We start from the raw sequence: 18,811 nt of genomic DNA on the forward strand, positions 1-18,811 counted from the left end.
GCGCCTTTCTTTAAACTCATGGTTGCTTTACAATAGTAAGAAGAAAAAAACTTTCCGTAAAAAAGTAACACAATTAGGAATGCAATTTGTTACTTTTTTAGGGAGCAATGCAATATTGTAATGGATAATTTTCCCCAACATTGTTCGATTCTAATAGAATGTCTAATTCGATTTTAATAAAATAGCTTGCCACAGTAATTATAATGTATTATATAGCTGCTTCAGTCTAGATTTGACATCCATGGGTCATGAATGAATTTATGAACGATTTTATGAGGGCAAAGCTAGGATTTTTTTTTGTTTTTTTTTTTTTGAATATGACACAAGGTTTTGAAAAAAAAAGTTCATGAATATATTTCGCTTTTCTGTCTTAATTTATTGTGGGGAAAATTGTTTTGTTATATTGGTAATGAACAAAAGGTCAAGCACCCAACTTTAAAAGTTTGCCTTGTTGACTTTTGATTAGAAAAGAAAACAAGCCAGAACTACTGACCCCACAGCAGATGCCAGTGAACCACAAAATTGAATGCAGTGTGGTTGTAAATTCACTCTTCCCCAAAAATCAGCACCTTGAATGCTGATCATGAAAGCAGGCACTAGGGGCCCATAAAGCCCAAAAGAGATGGGCTCTGGGGGTTGCCAAAAAGTGTGCAGTCGCAGTCAGGGACCTCCAATTACCAGCTGAAAATAAGGCTCAGATGCTGTGAAGTTTTAACAGTTGCTCCCCTCCCAGACATATGGTTTGTGGTTTTCCAGTGTTTGATCAGTTCCACGAACTGCATTTTAACCTCTGGGGACCCAGCAATTCATTTTTTGTCCTCTATAGAGGGCACGATTTGAAGTCTTAAAGAGGGAATTCTGGGTTCTTCAGAGATATTAACTTGATTGAAGATATGCATATGAAAACATCGTCTCATTGGTTGTTTAAATTATATCATAGTTATAAAAAAATATGGAAAGAATAACAGTATGTTTATTATTTACACCACTGCTCAAACAGCGCAGTCTCATCCCAAGACGTCAGTTCTATGACGTGTTTTGACCATACGTCAAATCCGGCGTTTTAGGGTACCCTTTAACGTCGGTTACATGACATTATCGGATCCTAAACCTACCCCGTCACCTAACTGACATTAAAGGTAAAGCGTCAGCTGTATGACGTCCCAGGATCTTCATGTAACTGACGTTAAAGGGTAACCTAAAACGGCGGATGTTGACGTATGGTCAAAAGACGTCCCAAGACGTGAGTTATATGACATCTTGGGATGAGACTGTGTTAACTCAAACATGTAGGATCAGTAAATTTGTGTTAAAATGTGCAAAAGTGACAGTAAAGACTTCTATTGCTTTCTATTGAAATGTAAAATAGTTTCCACAAATATATTAGATGTTGGTTTTCAAGATTGATGAATGATTTCTGAAGAATCATTCTTTAAAAATCTTTCACCAATCAACACCAAACCTTTGAACGGTAGTGTATATGATTTTCCAATTGTTTCTTGCGGGGAAAGATCAAAAGCGAAAGAAAATTTTAGGAGGAAAATGAGCTATCAAGCTTTAAAAAGAAAGAAAAGGCATCCATGTACTATATTCATAAAGTCTCATCAAGTCATATGTTAGTTTTGTGACCAAAAGATTAAAGTCATTATTCACTGAAAATGTTGATTCTGATTCATTCATACAACACAAAACATAGCCAAGTCTCACAAAATGTTTACAGAAAGATTGTTATCAATAAAATAAAATAAAACAAACACCCCCTACCCACCCCACACCACATCAGACAGAGAAAAAATTACACTTTAAATCACTTAATCAAAAAAAAAAATCATAATAATAATAAAATAAAATAAAAATTGACAATTAAAGATAGGTCCATCCATATTACATACATGCCCAAAGATATTTCAATGTATTTAATATATTCTATATTTTATAGAATGATTCACTCACTAATCAGACTGATCTGATTCTCGAGCTCGACTCACTGACACAGTGATGAGATTGCAGTGGTTAACAGCTCACAAAGCCATAGTTTTCATACAGTATTTATTCAGAATGTCCAACCTGTTGCTTGCAGTCCCCCTTAGTGTCCACAGTGTCAGTATTGTTTTTAAAGTGATTCTGGAACAACATTATTGTGGTGGCAAGTGGTTGGTTTTAGGAGAGAGTAAATGTTAGACGTAATTACCGGAGCTATTGAGTTCAGCCTCTAATGCACAGCTAAATTACTCTGACACATGTCCTCATTCGGCTGTAATTTTTCCAATCAGCTGCTGTAAAGCAATTACCTTGCACTCCTTAACTTTGGCACTCAAGAAACATGTGCTTTGTGTTAAATATCACTGCTGTGAAAACATGTTAGTCTTTATTGTCATTTAAGCTCTTAAAAGCCTTTTGAAATAGGTCTCTGCGGTGTCTCAAGGTTAAGCTATAGCTAGGCCCAGAACATCTGGGATTTATGCCTGGTTTCACAGCCAAGGTTTAGTCCCAAACTAAAATGCATGTTTGAGCTGTTTTAACTGAAAGCATGTCTTATATGTCAGTGCCATTGTTTTGGCTCACTTCATTAATGTTTTTTTATTTGTTATTTTTTATCTATCTAAGGCATGTTTATAAAAGCTTGGCCACATAAAGTTTCAGTCTTTATCTTTTGGCGATCTAGAACTGCATGCGTTTTGCGTAAGATTATTATAGCCGGAACTACTTCTCTGTTTGTCTATGGCCCCGTCTACTGCGTTTTCGTTTAAAAACGGAGAATTAAAACGAATACGATTTCCGTCCACACCAGCGTTTTATTTGCGTATTAGAATTGATCTCCGTCCACATTAAAACGACTGAAAACGCGGATCACGTGTCCATTCACCAACACTGGGCATGCACGTGCCGGTGTAAACAGTGGTTGGCGAATCAGGAAAGGACACGTCATGACTGATAACACCCAATCATGGAGCCAAGCGTCAGCCCCATTATCAGCGTTTCTGAAGTCCTACGTTTTGTCTCGTCCACACTAAAACGCCCTCCGGAGATTCAAAACGAAAAACGGAGCTGCAGCGTTTCTAAACTTCTCCGTTTTAGGTCTTTGTTTTTCGCGTTTTAGTGTGGACGGGAGGTGCAAACGTAGCAAAAGGTCTCCGTTTTTAAATGAAAACGCAGTAGTGTGGACGGGGCCTTAGTCCAGGCAAAGTAGCGTTTTACGACACACTAATTGTAAACGAATTTTTTGCTGCATAGATCATTTCTATAAGGTTTCCAGAACAACATACTAAAAGTCCTAAGAAATCCTAGCTGAGGAAATATGTTTAATTCTCATCAATCCGTGATTTTTGGCTCCAAAATGTGTTACTCTGCCTGGACTAACCTGGACTAACTGGTACAACCCGAGACAGTCTAAAATAGTCTGAATATAAACGCTTATTATATAGTCTGAATATAAACGCTTATTATAAGTGTACCGTAGTGATTCAGGATAAGACAAACAACCCAGATAGCAAACTGACATTGAATCAACGTGGAAACATGACATCGAAACAACGTTGATCTGGCATTGTTTTGCTCATCGAATTAACGTCGAACCAACGTCAGACGCGTCATTCTTCAAAACTAACGGAAAATCAACTTGAAATCAACGTTGTTTCAACGTTAGGAAAGCAAACCAATTGCAAACCAATTACCAATTTTCATTTAGCTTTGAAGAATGCCGCATCTGACGTTGGTTCAACGTTAATTCGATGAGCAAAACAATGCCAGATCAACGTTGTTTCGATGTCATGAGAGACGTCGTTTCCACATTGATTCAATGTCATTTTGTTGTCTGGGAAGGTTTTGAAAATAGATTCATGATGCACTCATGTTGTAAATATTTAACTCAAGTTATGCAGCTTTAAATGTCCTAATTTAACTAAGGCTGTGTGTCCACCAAAACGTTTTTTAGCAAGACGCTCTGCTGAAGACGTGCTTTGGGCGCTTGAGAGCGTTTTGGCAGCGCAGCGTTTTTTCTGTTGAGACGTTTCTGTGCTATGGTACAGAATATCCGCAGCATTTACTTGTTACTGATTTCGCAGATAATTTGTTTCAGACTAAAACAATATTTTTCATCCATTTTGTTCGGTTGGCTCTGTTGGTTGATGTCGTTGTACTGAAAGAATGTTGTGACAGTTGGTCAGTGTGGTTTAGTCCCGCCCGGATGGGTAAAAAGTGACAGTGATGAATGCTGCGTTTTATCCAAAGTTGAAAATTTTTCAACTCTCGGCGACCTGTAAAATGCGCTGGGCGCTCGGCGCTTCAACGTGAAAAAAACGCTCAGCGCCTCATTATGCTCAGGGCGTTTAAAAAAATGCGGGTTACGCGGCGCTCCTATTGAAAACAATTGAAAACGTCTCTGGTTACTTACGTAACCTATGTTCTCTGAATAGGGAACGAGACGCTGTGGATAGCGCAGTGGGATATTCTCTGAATATGCCGATTGTCTGAAGCCCAATAGAATCACGCCAATTCATTGGCTGATGGCGCTCGCGCAATCTGGCCCCGCCCCGACGCAATTACGTCGCATAATCATATACGCGCGTGCGCCATCTTCCCCTCAGATTTCTCTGCCGAAAAGAAGACTGTCAGCAGCGCGAGGAGCTTGGCTGCTAACGCAGCGTCTCGTTCCCTATTCAGAGAACATAGGTTACGTAAGTAACCAGAGACGTTCTCTTTCATAGGTTCACTCAACGCTGCGGATAGCGCATTGGGAACGGGATACCAAACTCGCCAAGCAAAGAGTGCTGTAATGACTGGTATCGAAAGATAATGACTACAAACGGTTCAAACAGAAAGAATTTGGGAACCCGGGGTCATGTCAAGATCCAAATTGTAGAAACGTACAAAAGTGTGCGGAGAGGACCATCCGGCCGCAACACAAATGTCCTGTAAGATAGCTCCCCTGAAAAGAGCTTGAGAGGATGCCACACTCCTGGTGGAATGCGCTCTAATGCCAAGAGGCGAAGGCAAACCACGCGCCTGGTAGGCAATCGATATCGCCTCTGTGACCCAATGCAAAAATCCTCTGTTTCGATGCAGCAAGCCCACGGCGGCCAGCACCAAAACAAACCAGAAGCTGGTACAGAAAGAGCCTGCAAGTCCCCTACCCGCTTTAAAGAAGACAAAGCCAACAAAAGTGACACCTTAAGAGTCAGAATCCGATCTGGAGCTGACTCTAAGGGTTCAAAGGGGGCCTCCTTTAAACCCTCCAAGACGACAGAAAGATCCCAAGAGGGAACTCTAGGGGAGCGAACTGGTTTCAGGCGCCTAACCCCACGCATGAAGGCCGAAACTAACCTCAGTTTGCCCAAAGGAATCTCGTCTGACTCTCTATGTGCCGCAATGGCTGCAACAGACCCTGAGGGTGGTAGCCGCCGCCCCGGAGGAAAACCTCTCTTGCAGGAACTCCAACACTGAAGCGACAGGGCAGTTAACTGGGTTCCTATCACGTGCCAAGCACCAAGACGCGAAAACCTTCCATTTGGAAGAATACAGTCTCCTTGTAGAAAGAGCTCTAGCACTAGCGATGGTCTCCTGAACGTCAGTCGGGAGATCCAAGCCTAATGTCGACGACCCCTGATCGGCCAAACGTACAGCTTCCACATGTCCGGGCGAGGATGCCAAATCCTGCTTTGAAGTTGGGAAAGCAGATCCTCTCTGATTGGAATCTTCCAGGGAGGCGATTCCAGCAGAGGAATTAACTCCGAAAACCATGGCTGAGACGGCCAGAATGGGGCTACTAGAAGGAGGCGGACTCCGCTCTCCCTCACTCTGGCCAGGACCGCCTGGATCAGTTTGATGGGCGGGAAGGCGTAGAGTTTCTGCATTGGCCAAGGGTGGGCGAATGCATCTATCCCCAACGGAGCTGGAGGATTCAGGGAGAACCAGAGCGGGCATTGGGATGACTCCTGCGAGGCAAAGAGGTCCACCTCCGCTTTTCCGAACACCTCCCAGATCAGGGAAACTGTCTGACGGTTCAACATCCAATCCCCCGACTGGAGTTTCTGCCTCGATAGAAAATCCGCTGCGAGGTTCAGAACCCCTGGGACATGGACCGCTCTCAGAGAAAGGAACCTGCTCTGAGACCATAATAGAAGATGACGCGCATGCCTGTCCAGGGTGCGAGATCGAGAACCTCCTTGCCGGTTTACATGGGAAACTACCGCCATGTTGTCCGTCCTGACAATGACATGGTGACCCTTCAGAAAAGGCAGGAAATGACGCAAAGCCAGGAAGACGGCTCTCAGTTCTAAGCAGTTTATGTGCCAAGCGAGGGTCTCGCCCGTCCAGACCCCACATGCTGGCCTGCCCTCGAAAACTGCTCCCCAACCGGTTAGAGAGGCATCCGTCGTAAGCATCTGGCGACGGAATACCGTTCCCATGCTGACCCCTTTCTGAAGAAAGAGATGGTCCCGCCAAATCGACAGGGCGCGAGAGCAACTGCCATCAAACATGTCATCAGACTGCAAATCCGTGCAGGAGCTAAACGGGCCTGCATACGAACGGAATCCATGCGCACACCCAGGAAGACTGTGTGCTGAGCTGGAGTAAGAACACTCTTCTCCACGTTCAACCTCAGGCCGAGAGACTGAATATGGCGGAGAACAGTGTCCCTGTGGTGGGTAACCAACTCCCTGGACTGGGCTAGAATGAGCCAGTCGTCCAGATAATTGAGAATGCGGATGCCCTGTAGCCGCAAGGGGGCCAGTGCTGCATCCACGCATTTCGTGAGCGTTCTCGGTGCCAGGGCAAGGCCAAAGGGAAGGACCTTGTACTGGAATGCCCTCCCTCCAAAGGCGAACCTGAGGAACTTTCTGTGACGCCGCACGACCTGGATGTGAAAATAGGCATCCTTGAGGTCTATTGTCACGAACCAATCTCCTGGTCGAATCTGAGAGATGATGGCTTTCAACGTCAACATCTTGAATTTCCCCCTGAAGAGGGCGAAATTTAGTCTGCGGAGGTCTAGAATGGGACACAAGCCGCCGCCTTTCTTCGGAACCAGGAAATAACGGCTGTAGAAGCCTTGTTCGGTTTCCTCCGCAGGAACCTCCTCTATAGCCCCTTTGAGAAGGAGGGAAGAAATTTCCCGCTGTAGCACAGAAGCCTGAGTGGCGCTGTTGACCTACAGTAGGAAAAATCCCGTTGAACCGAGGGGGGTTGCGGCAAAACTGGAGAGTGTAGCCGAACCGAACTGTGCGAAGAATCCACGGCGATACCCCTTGTAACCGCTCCCATTCTGGAAAGAAATGTGAAAGAGGAAGAGGGGTGTTGCAATGCATATGACATACCTGAGTAAGGGTGTCGTGCTGAAGGTCGTGGAGTTGCAAGGTTGGCCGTGCAGGAGAGCCCTTGGCGTCCTGACACGCGATGAGAGGTGCTAATGCTGAGGTCTGGGTGACCGGGCCTGCCTGCTCCAGAGAAAAAGGAAGAGCGTTTCTGAGGACGTGACCGGCAGTCAAAGAGAGTGTCGGGGGAGAGGAGAGAAAACCCATGGTGTCTCCTTCCTCTCGCACCGGGCTGCGTAGAAGCGGTGAAATATGGCCTGCTCTTCGAAACACCCAGGGTGGCGAAGGAGACAGGGTAAGAAAAGGAGAGCTGGTTGGAGGTCGACAGAAACGCTTGCGCGGTATGTCCCAACCTCGTGCCAACGGGTCAGGAGCGGGACGAGGCAGCTGGAGCGGGCGGCTTGTCAGATCGCTTCAACTGCACACGTTTATGAGGTCGCTGACGGGGGAACGGGCGACCGCTGGCTCCCCAAACCGTGGGAGGTGGGGGACGCGCTGGATCACTCCTGAAAGAGGACTCCGCTCCCTGAGAAAAACGTTCTCTAGGTCTTCGGGCAGGGGAGGGAGCGGGGGATTCCCTAACTCTCCTGGGCATGAACTGCTTAAAAGCGGCGGATTGAGACTTGGAGGAACGGAATTTCTCGACCACTGTATTGACCGCCTCCCCAGACCTGACTGAGAGATAGGGGCGTCGAGGAGGAAAACCTTATCTCTATCGCGAATTTCAGTGAGGTTGAGCCATAAGTGGCGTTCCGCAGCAACCGCGCCAGCCATAGAGCGGCCCACCGCACGTGCGGTATGTTTGGTGGCCCTCAAGGCCAAATCCGTGGCCTTACGCAGCTCCTTCACAGCCTCAGGAGTGACACCACTACCCTCATCCATCTCTTTAAGGATATCGGCCTGGTAGGCCTGAAGGATGGCCATAGTGTGAAGGGTCATGCCTGCCTGACCAGCCGCTATATAGGATTTCCCAATGAGAGAGGAAGAGGTTCTACATGCCTTCAATGGAAGGAGAGGACGTGCCCTCCAAGATGGCGCCGACGATGGAGCAAGATGGCTGGCCAAAGTATCCTCGATCGCCGGAATGGCAGAGTAGCCCTGTTCCACAGAACCCACGAGGTTGGTGAAATCAGCAGCTGACGCATTAGTGAGACGCGAAGAGAAAGGCTGCTTCCAGGATCTGGAAATCTCCCGATGCAGATCGTTGAAAAATGGCAATTTTCTCCGTTGGGGCCTAGAATTAGGGCCACTGAAAAACCTCTCGTCGAGTTTGGAGGACTGCGATTCGCGGGGCTCGTCAGGCCAGTCGATCGAGAGTTTCTCTGTGGCGCGCGAAAGCACATCCACGAGCTCAGAGTAGGCCGCGTTTCCTGGCCGCTAGGCGGGATAACGTCATCGACGAGAGCAGGCCCGAAATCCTCGGAGTCGGAAGCCGCGGTAAAGATGACGTCCTCCAGCCCGAAAGAAACAGAATCGCGTGCTCCCGGGCTGGGACACAAATAATCATGAGCGAACTCGACCGGCGAGTTAGCGAGCTCGGGAGAGAAAGAGCGGGGCCCGTCTGCTCAAACTCCACATCCTCGAGCTCAACATCCGAACCCCAGGCCGCGGATCCTCGAGAAGCCTCGGGAGCGCGACGGGGGGAAACGAATTTAGAATCCTTCTCAAAAACCGCAAGCCGAGAGCGGAGAGTTTTTAGAAGTAAATTATTGCAAAATTTACATTTAGAAAAACCCAAAACGGCCTCGCGCGCATGTGAGAAACCCAAACACCTGATGCACTTACTGTGAGGGTCGTCGCTTGCGATGAAGCGAGCACATGGCGGAGAGCAACGTCGATACTCCATTGCAGCTTCACTGGAAGGAGAACAGAGTTCCACTTGTGCAGTCGCTGAAGTGCAAGAATCCGAATAATCCGTTATAGGCTTTAGAAAAACCGAGACGAAGGACGATGTGATCGCTTCGTGAAGGCAGAGAAATCTCAGGGGAAGATGGCGCACGCGCGTATATGATTATGCGACGTAATTGCGTCGGGGCGGGGCCAGATTGCGCGAGCGCCATCAGCCAATGAATTGGCGTGATTCTATTGGGCTTCAGACAATCGGCATATTCAGAGAATATCCCACTGCGCTATCCGCAGCGTTGAGTGAACCTATGAAAGAGAACGTAACGTAGACTCACTGTATTCCGAACACTTTGCACAGTAAAACGTCCTTTAAGATATCAACCCGCTGAAAGATAAACCTGATTGACTCGTCTGTCTCTGGTGACATGCCTTCCACACGTTTCAAAGTTTGTTTGACACATTTTGGACTAATCGTTTTAGAAAAATCTTGAAAAAACTGCCGGGAGACGCAGTGTCCGGATTACCATGAGGACTCAAGGTGTTCCGGACGGCTGAACATTTCTACTCACTGTGTTTCGGACAGTCATTTCTAATATAAAACCCATACATTTGAACAACTGTAAGTTGGTAAAATAATCATATTAATCTTCATAACTTCGTTGTATAAGCGTCTATATACTCTTTTAATCGACAATTGCTCATTTGAGCATTATATTCTAACGTTATATTTAAGAATTTCATTTTTTTAATCCCTTAAAGTACAAAAATTTGCAAATTGTAACTCATAATTAATTTAAGACCATAAGAATGTTTTTTTTCCCGTCATTTTCTGGTGGGTGATCGTGTTTTAAGTCCCCTCGTCATTTTCTGTCAGTCAGTGGTGTCAATGGTGTACATTAGAAACTCGCGTTGATTTCTTTGAAACGTCTCTGGAACGACTCTGGAAACATAGGGTTGGTCGGAATCGAAAGAGGAAGAGGCAAAGATGACACGGATATATATATATATATATATATATATATATGTCGTGACCTGAAAGTGTTTATTTATAAAATTTGCAAGAAAAGGTCAAGTGTCCGGAATACCGTGATGTCCGGAAAACAGTGAGTCTACTTTACTCCAGGTGCGTGGAAAAACGCTTAGGTGGATACACGGCCTAAGGGCCGGTTCACATATCGCGTCTTTTGCGCGCTCAAGTTCGTTATTCCAAATGTAGACGCGCGGTATGCGCGCTCATAATGGAAGCGATGCGGTCGCGGTGCGACGCGCTCATTTTTTCCCTGCGCGTCCGCGCCGCGTCGAGATAAAAACATCTCAACTTTTCAGAATACCGCAAGCGCACCATACGCACACAATTAGGTCATGTGACAAGAACCAACTGAAGCGCAACCGCCCTGGCGCTTTGGAAAATGGAGAATGCGGCGCGCCCAGCGTTTTCTACGCGTTTTAGGCGCTATATGTGAATCCGGCCTAAGGCCTAGTCCCGAGCCCTGTCTGTGAAACCACGGCTTAATTTTTTTATTTAAAGCGGGAGATTCGAGCACGTCATTACATCACATCTGTACACAAACAGGAGGAGTATCAGCTAGTAGGCTAAATTCCGTGTGAGGATGCTGGAGGTGAAGATGTATAGCCTTTTCTCACAACACTTGATATAATTAAACTTGTTAATTTGATGGCGGGAACAGATTCACCCGCTGTAAAATCCTAAAGACTTCGTTCGGACTTTGGGGTGGCAACAATAAAAAAGAGACTGCAACCGGAACCATGCGAAAACAAGGATGCATATCGGAAGGAGGTTTGCTGTGAATTATTTGATGTGTCCGAAATCACCCACTACTCGCTATATAGTGGAGTATATAGTGAGGTTGCCATTTTGTAGTGCTGTCCGAATGTATAGTGATGATTATTATACCCTATATAGTCCACTAAATGTATCCCAGAATGCATTTTGAAAAGTAGTGTACAACCGATGGTCACTAAACTAAGCCCTACATCCCATCATGCATTGCGCTGATCGTAAAAATAAGTTATAATCATGTGTGGAGTAGCGCATTATAACAGAAACGGCCAGAAAAGACTTTTAGTTTTTAAATTTTGGAGAAATAAGCTCAATATAATGTAAAGTATTTATTTAAAAAAATCTATTTGGCCAAGAGCCGGTTTGCCACCAGCTGACAGATGATGGCGCGTTTAAAACGTGCGACAGCAATGACGTATTCAACGGCACCGAGAGACGATCGAGTAGTGTCCGAAAGTGGTGTTTCTATTATGCTGGTGAGCTCACTATATAGTGCTCTACTCACTACCCCCTACATAGGTTTGAGTGGAGATTTCGGACACAGTAATTATGTTGGTCATACTTCCAAAAAGAATAATCTGTGATTCGGAATGCCAGTATCCACACCGCGCAGTGATTGACAGACACACACTCTCCTCAAACATTGTGTTCATCCACGCTGTGCTGTGTCATCGAGGGTGAAGTTGATAATTCCGCGAATGACTGCAATTGCAGATTTCGAACAGAGATGGCGACAAAGAGGAAAAACGCCGGACTGCAGCTTTAAACCCAGAAATAAAAAAAAACAGATTTGAATATATATATATATATATATATATATAAATACATAAAAAAATTGATGTAAATGAATAAGACACATTTAAGATTTCCTACAAATTTATAGCAATAAAAAAATCTAGGTATTACTGACCCCTTATGCAATACTTATAGACTCCATCTAATACTTATCGACTCAGCACAAGATTATGAGCATGACGTTATTATTTGTGGTCTACATTGTCCAGCAAATTTCGCTCAGTCATGCACTACGCCATGTTTCCGTTTGCTAAATTAAAACAGGTGGGTGTGGTGCTGGGTTCCTTTCTCTGGCCTTTTCTCAATCCTCATCAGTGAACTAAAAATAGCCTGGAGGTGATGCACGTAGCATGTATCGTTTCCTTTTGGATGTGAACATTGTGCACAGTTACTGTACGTAAAGGAGGCACAAGCCGGGGAGCCTCAGGCAATCGGAACAACCCACGAGATCCGACACAGGCTCGGTTTTTCACACCACGGAATATGCGAACCTGTTGCATTTCCAGTATTCCGAGTTTTGGCCTAAAATGGGTGACAGCTGGTAAAATGAATTTAGTTTGACCTTTTTAACTGAGGAGTCATGTTCTTGAGATGATCATCCTGACTTATCAGGCTGATATTCATATCCAAAGCATATATACGGGACAGCCCGATCTGATATGCTTTCAAGAGAGCAGGGCAGGCGCACATACTCTCAACTTTAATGGAAGTCTGAAACAAGGGTCAGTGAGAAATGAGGCTCCTGAGTGCTGCCTCACCTCTCCCCTGCGTTCAGAATTTGCACCCTGCAGCTATACGAGAGCGAGTGCTGAAGTCGCAGCACAGGGCCTTGAAAACTAAAACGTGTGCTGTGGTTTGACCTTTCCCTATGTTAAATACAATATTATCATAAGACGTGCGATCGAGTTGCAGTGCCGTTGCATGATCAGATTCACTGCCACGTGGGCTCTGCGCTCAGGTTCAGCACATGTGAGCTCATTAGTGCTAGCCTAGTATAGCATGCCAGCTGGTATACACAAAACTATTTTATTATTGTAGTCTAGTCTTTTTAGAAGTGAATGTGCAGGGCAATTGTGCCTTTTGTCAAATATTAGGGAAATAATAGCTTTGGCAGTTTTCAAATTAGATTTTTGTTTCTCTTAAAACCTCTGACTACTTTCTTGGTCACGTCAGATTTGTATATCTTATTGATTTAGGCAAATTGCATGTGTTTTGGCACACGTGTGCAAATGATTTTTTTGTTTTTTTACAATGGTCTACAATTTAGCTAAATGCACATGGATTGTTGATCAAAAATGATGAGCTTATTTTCAGTGAAAGTGTGAAATTTTTTGACATCTTCTAAACAATCTTTCAGCGTGTGAGCCATCACATGCAAATTATAACATTCACTTAAGTGACTTAATAAAAAATATTTTACATGCACGTTTAGTCCATAAATATCTGACATGGAATGTTTGTAATGTCTGCTGAGTATTGTAATGAAATTGGAATCTTAATATTATTAATAACTGAATAAAATTTGGAAGTTTGCCCAGCACAATCAGTATTTTTGAACATGAAGGAACATCAGTGCTATTTAAATACATTTTTATTTATTCAATTTAACACATTTTTTACACAAATAAAAAAATGCTGGGTTATTTTAACCCACTTTTGGGTCAAATATGGACAAACCCAGCTGTTGGGTTAAATTTATAAATTGCATTTTTTAATCCAACAATTGGGTTTGTCCATATTTGACCCAAAATTGGGTTAAAACAACCCAGCATTTTTTAGAGCACAGTATTGACTTTTCCCAGTATTTTTTTACTGTTGAAATCTGTATCTAAATTTGTAATTTGTATATAACAAATATTTCTATGGTGAAAAAACATCTAAACATTTTGACCAGTGTGGCTCATGTGATGAAAAAAAAAAAAAAAAAAAAAAACACTTTTGTTGGCATTGGTCAATTTTCGGACACAATAGGATAAATGTTTTGGGCAGACATGCAATACTGTTCATTATGTTCCAGCAAACAGTTGTGACGAGTTTAGAGTATGTTAATACTATTTTGGAAAATGTGCCAAAGCAATTGAGCAAAACTGTATTATTTAAGGCTCCTGTGTGCCTTACACAGCCCAGCTTTATTATTAAACCATTAACTTAAGACAGAAAGGTGAGCCAACACAATTTTGAGAGTGGAAAAAAGACTAAATGTTTCTGGTAAAGCAAAATCTGTTGGGAACCACAGCACCCCAATGTAACGTCAAATTAGCTAGAAAAAAAATCAAGTGTGCATAGCTATAACCCAGTTAATTCAGAAATTCTATAATATAGTGCTGTTAATCATTAAAATATTGAATTAACAACAGTTTATGCCAATAAAGTAAATTAACTGCATGTAGCCTAATCTTATTTAAATTTACAGGTCTAGCCTAACTTTAATTTAGCCTAACATAAATTTAAATACATTTTATAACAGTGGTCAAGCACTTTTTAGCATGCTGTAGTTTTTAATAACATTTTTGATAGCGTCTTTAAATTCTGCATTGCTTTCTCTCTCTGGCTGTGTCCGAAATTGGATAGCCTACTTATTTTGAATAAGTATGTACTTTGCGACTGCTAAAAAGGTGTGTTCTAGTGTCCATGTGTGTACTGTATGAATGGCTAGGCCAATGCATTCGCCGTGTTGTCATTATCATGTGATCCGTTGCGTTTTTCAGGCGTTGCTGCCATATCTATGGTTGCTTCACTGTAGGTCATCTGGGTATTTTTTGCCTGCTCTTTTATGAATACTAATCTTGTATACTGTTTTTTGCATATAGGGGAACTATTTGATTTTGGATTGGATGCAGCCAATAAAAAATGAAATTCTCGAAAAACTGTAAGCTTGTTTCATGAAAATAAAAAGGTAGCCTAATTGCGACTTTTTATTTCACACATCTTAATTTTATTTCACAGATTTGTGTGATATTAAGTCGCAATTGCATGTATCAATTGCATCGAGTTACATCTTTGCGAGTTATAAAGTCAGAATTGTGAGTTTATATATTGCAATTCTGACTTTATAACTTGCAAAGATGTAACTCAGTCGGAAATACCAAGTTGCTCTGGAATATCCACCCATTCCTTCAGTTCAATTGTCTAAAGTTGCAATATTTCACATTGTTGGTATTTGATAGTTTTCACATGATTTTATAATTGGGTTGTTTGTTAAATACAGATAGTATTGCGGTGTTATTACTGTATTATGTTTAATACAGTATCTCTTCAGTTTAAACCAATGCATGCTGTCCACTCAAGTGACCATTTGAAAAACTCTTTGAAAAATATGTAAAAAAAACAAAACAAACAAAAAAACATTTCAGATCTTGTGTTTCATGCTCTATGGGCAATAAAAACATAGGGGAAAAATCCTGAGTGAGGTTATCATAATTCATGCATGTAAGGGTTAAACCATAGACTGTAAAAAGGGTTAAACATGTTTTATTCTTTGGCGAAAAGCTACCATAACATCTTTTCTCTGCTTTCATTTTTGTTTAGCTCCATCTAGCGGTTATGAACACAAAAACCACAAAATAGAGTAGGCTATTACGCAATGACGTAACTTAGGTATGGCCCTCAAGTATTGTCGTTTTTATAGAGTTGTGCATCACAAAAGTATCAAAGAAACGTTTTTTTTTTTATCTCTAAGAAAGTTGACGGTAGCGTTAGGTGCGATAAAATGCAAAATTTCGCACACTAGACACGTTGCCGGTAGTAACAAATAACGTTAACAGCTGGAACGGTTGTAAAGGCGGACTACGCTTGAATTGCTCCAAGTACGGTAGGAAAATCCCATACATAATTTGTTTACAAGGTAGATGGCATCATTTTTAAATGATATATATATATAATTATTCCCTCTTTATCGTGTTAATTCGACAGCCACTGTACAACTTTTTCCACGGCTTTCAACTATTCATTCAGGCGCCATTTTTATTTTGTCTAAATAAACAAACGTTTATCGCTCAGTCTTAAAGTGCAAATCTCCAAAACGTGCTGCTGTACATTAACAGTATATAATTAGCTGTTAAATCAATGATTAATTGAAGACCGAGCAGTTGGCACTGGTAGAAGGAGAGTACTGTAGGAGGGTCTGGCATGAGATGTGCTGCACATCGTGGTCAGCGAATGTGCCAAATGCCATTCCAGAGCCTCTGCAACAGGAGTGAAGGTTAAGAAACATTGTGGCTCAGAAGACAGATGTCCATGTAGATATTATCATTCTGTTTGAGAGCTGAAATCGCCTGCACGTAGCTATAAAGAGTCCACATTTTTCTGTCAAATTTTAGCTCGGGAAACAAATCCAAAACTCAGAATCAGAAAAAGTAACGTTACATTTTTACCCATGTAGCACCATTTGTTTAGACATTTTCACAGAAAATCTATGGAGTCATAAATGACCCATTTTACTGTATCAAGTGTGTCACCATATGGTTATCACAGTAGGTGGATCCTTGTGGTACTTGGCAGCATCAACTGTATAATGACCGACTGCGGTTTTCATGTTGTCCTTAGAGACTTTATAAACGTTCGATTTATGTGCTGGAATGGGGGTTACCTTTGCTTATTCCCTATATGAACTGTATGAAATTGGTGTTACAGTTTTGTGTAGATTAACATAGTCTGTAATGTGTCTTACAGATTTGACTGGCAAAAAGGATCTGAAGAATCTTAGAGAACAAGGTAAGCCTCATGCTTATTAAAAGGGTGGTTGATTGCGATTTCACTTTTTTCAATTTAAAAAGTGTGTAATGTTGCTGTTGGTGCATGAACAGTATCTGCAAAGTTGCAGCGCTGAAAGTTCAATGTAAGCAGAGATATCGTCTTTTAAAAATCAGGAAGTTGAATGCCTACAAAAAAGACTCAAATGGGACTACAACGGGTTTTAGACATCACTAACCCACACATTAGCATCAACCCTCCCTCCGGCATAAGCAAAAAAGGGCATGGCCATATTTCTGCGGCTCATCGTTATTTTCACCCAGCTGTCAGGTCTTCTGTGTTCGGGCTTCCCACGGACGTTGTAGTTCGTCATCATTGGATTCAATTTATGTTTGATTATGTTCCTGAAAATGACAGCTCTCTGTGCTGCGCATTTTAAGAAAAACAGCTTCCAGAATCTCCCCGAATTCAATGCCGGATTCAACAAGAAACTGTTATTAAAACATAAAGCAGTTCCAACTTTAAAACCAGTGGCAGCAGTTGTTGGGCCACAACCTGCAAATTAGACTAAGACATAATCATTTTAAAAGTATTTGTATGTATAATTTCAGACGTATTGTTTTAGTTTTTAACAAATGCCAGTGCTGGCTTTATAGCCACTAGGCTACTAGTTATGCTATTTCGTGTCTACGACAAACATGTACAAACATTTTGAACATGCCATTGTGTAAAACAAATGTGTATACGTAAAGTTAAAAAAATATAGGCAAATTACCATTCAGAAACGTTTAGTAAGAGCCGTGTGTGGTGAGGTTCTGCTTGCCTCTGTTCATTGCCGCTTTCTGGGTCTGATTCTGGCTCATACTGATATAACTGCAATATCGACATCATTATTTACATTTGACATGAACTACACATGCAACTTTCGCTTGTAAAGGTAATGGGCGTTAACCTTCTGGACAACATGCACTACAGTTTAGCCAATCACAACACACTGGCCCAAACTAACCAGTCTGAGCCCACTGCCTGTTTCTGAGGGAGTGGTTTCATAGACTCAGGAAGTCAACCGCTCGTTCAAATAACAGAGGAGAGCGCGGCTGACAATAAAGGTGAAATTTATGAAAAATACGACTTTTTCAAAAAGAAAAACAATGAACATGTTCTATTGCACCTCATAAACACAATCATGCAAAGAACAAACCAAAAAAAAAAAAAAACAGTAAACCACCACTTTAAGTGGTTGCTAGGGAGTTGCTGGTTGGTTTCTGGTGTGTTCTGAATAGAAATAGTTTTTAAGGTTAACTATGCTTTGATTGACATATATGTAGATGACAGAGAGATAGATGGACAGATATATGGATAGATAGATTAATGAACAGATGGATAGATAGATGGATGGATTTATAGACGGATAGATATATAGACGGATAGATAGATAGATAGATAGATAGATAGATAGATAGATAGATAGATGGGTAGATAGATAGATAGATAGATAGATAGATAGATAGATAGATAGATAGATAGATAGATAGATAGATAGATAGATAGATAGATAGATATGGCAATATTTTATTTGAACAATATTTCATAGGAACATTATTGCAAAACAAAGCAGAACTGCTTCTCCATATGACAAGACACCTCGGATTCCTGCATATCCAGCTGTCTGACAGGCGTTGTGATGACACAGGAGGGGACATGTTTCCACTTTTCCAAATGATCCAGACATCTCACAGTCTCCTCAGAGGAGCATCTATCCTCCATCACTGTCAGTCATTGGTCTCCTGGGGGCATATGGTTTACTGCCACAGACCTTTTCCTCTTCAGTCATTAGGGTGCCTTGTAAATGAACTTAGACTTATGGACACATCTTGCTGAATGACTCATTCCAGCCCAAATGTGATCTTGAGTTACACATTGCTAAAACAGGAGGACACATTCCCGTCTTCGACGTCCGGAAGCTTTACGATGTAATTAATCAAATGTTGATTCCACAAGGGTCAATAGAGTGTCGGGAGAGACGGATGTCGATTTCTTAGCTAAGTGAAAAAACAAGTGGTGTTGAAGGCAAGGCCCAGTGTGGATGCGCTGGATAAATCCATCAGGAGCGCTGACAACCAGCCGTCAGTGGCTGTACATCTGCGCCCATCTGCCCGAGGCTCGTGTCTTTTATTGCTTTTCATTGCTTTCTTCAGATGAGGGCAGCAGTTCACTGCGACCGAATCTCACATCCCTTGGAAACTGAGGCGATTATTGCATTGCAAAATGTAAGATTGATCATTAAATTAATGCTAATTTAGCTTGTTATCATTGTATTGAGAGAACCTGATTGTTGACTGAATTAGAAGAGAACAGTGCCGAG

General features: G+C 42.4%; 1 protein-coding gene across 1 annotated transcript in view; it reads left to right on the top strand.

Moving 5' to 3' along the window:
* pms1 (PMS1 homolog 1, mismatch repair system component) overlaps nucleotides 1-18,811 on the top strand; it is a 64,865-nt gene that overhangs the window by 43,087 nt on the left and 2,967 nt on the right. Inside the window, exon 14 of the mRNA XM_089133076.1 lies at nucleotides 16,426-16,467. Coding sequence (XP_088989202.1) covers nucleotides 16,426-16,431 — 6 coding nt within the window. The 3' untranslated portion in view covers nucleotides 16,432-16,467. The remainder of the gene's footprint in view (nucleotides 1-16,425; nucleotides 16,468-18,811) is intronic.

This window comes from Pimephales promelas, chromosome 7 (assembly GCF_988280905.1).
Source record: "Pimephales promelas chromosome 7, fPimPro1.hap1.1, whole genome shotgun sequence".
Classification (NCBI taxonomy): Eukaryota; Metazoa; Chordata; class Actinopteri; order Cypriniformes; family Leuciscidae; genus Pimephales; species Pimephales promelas.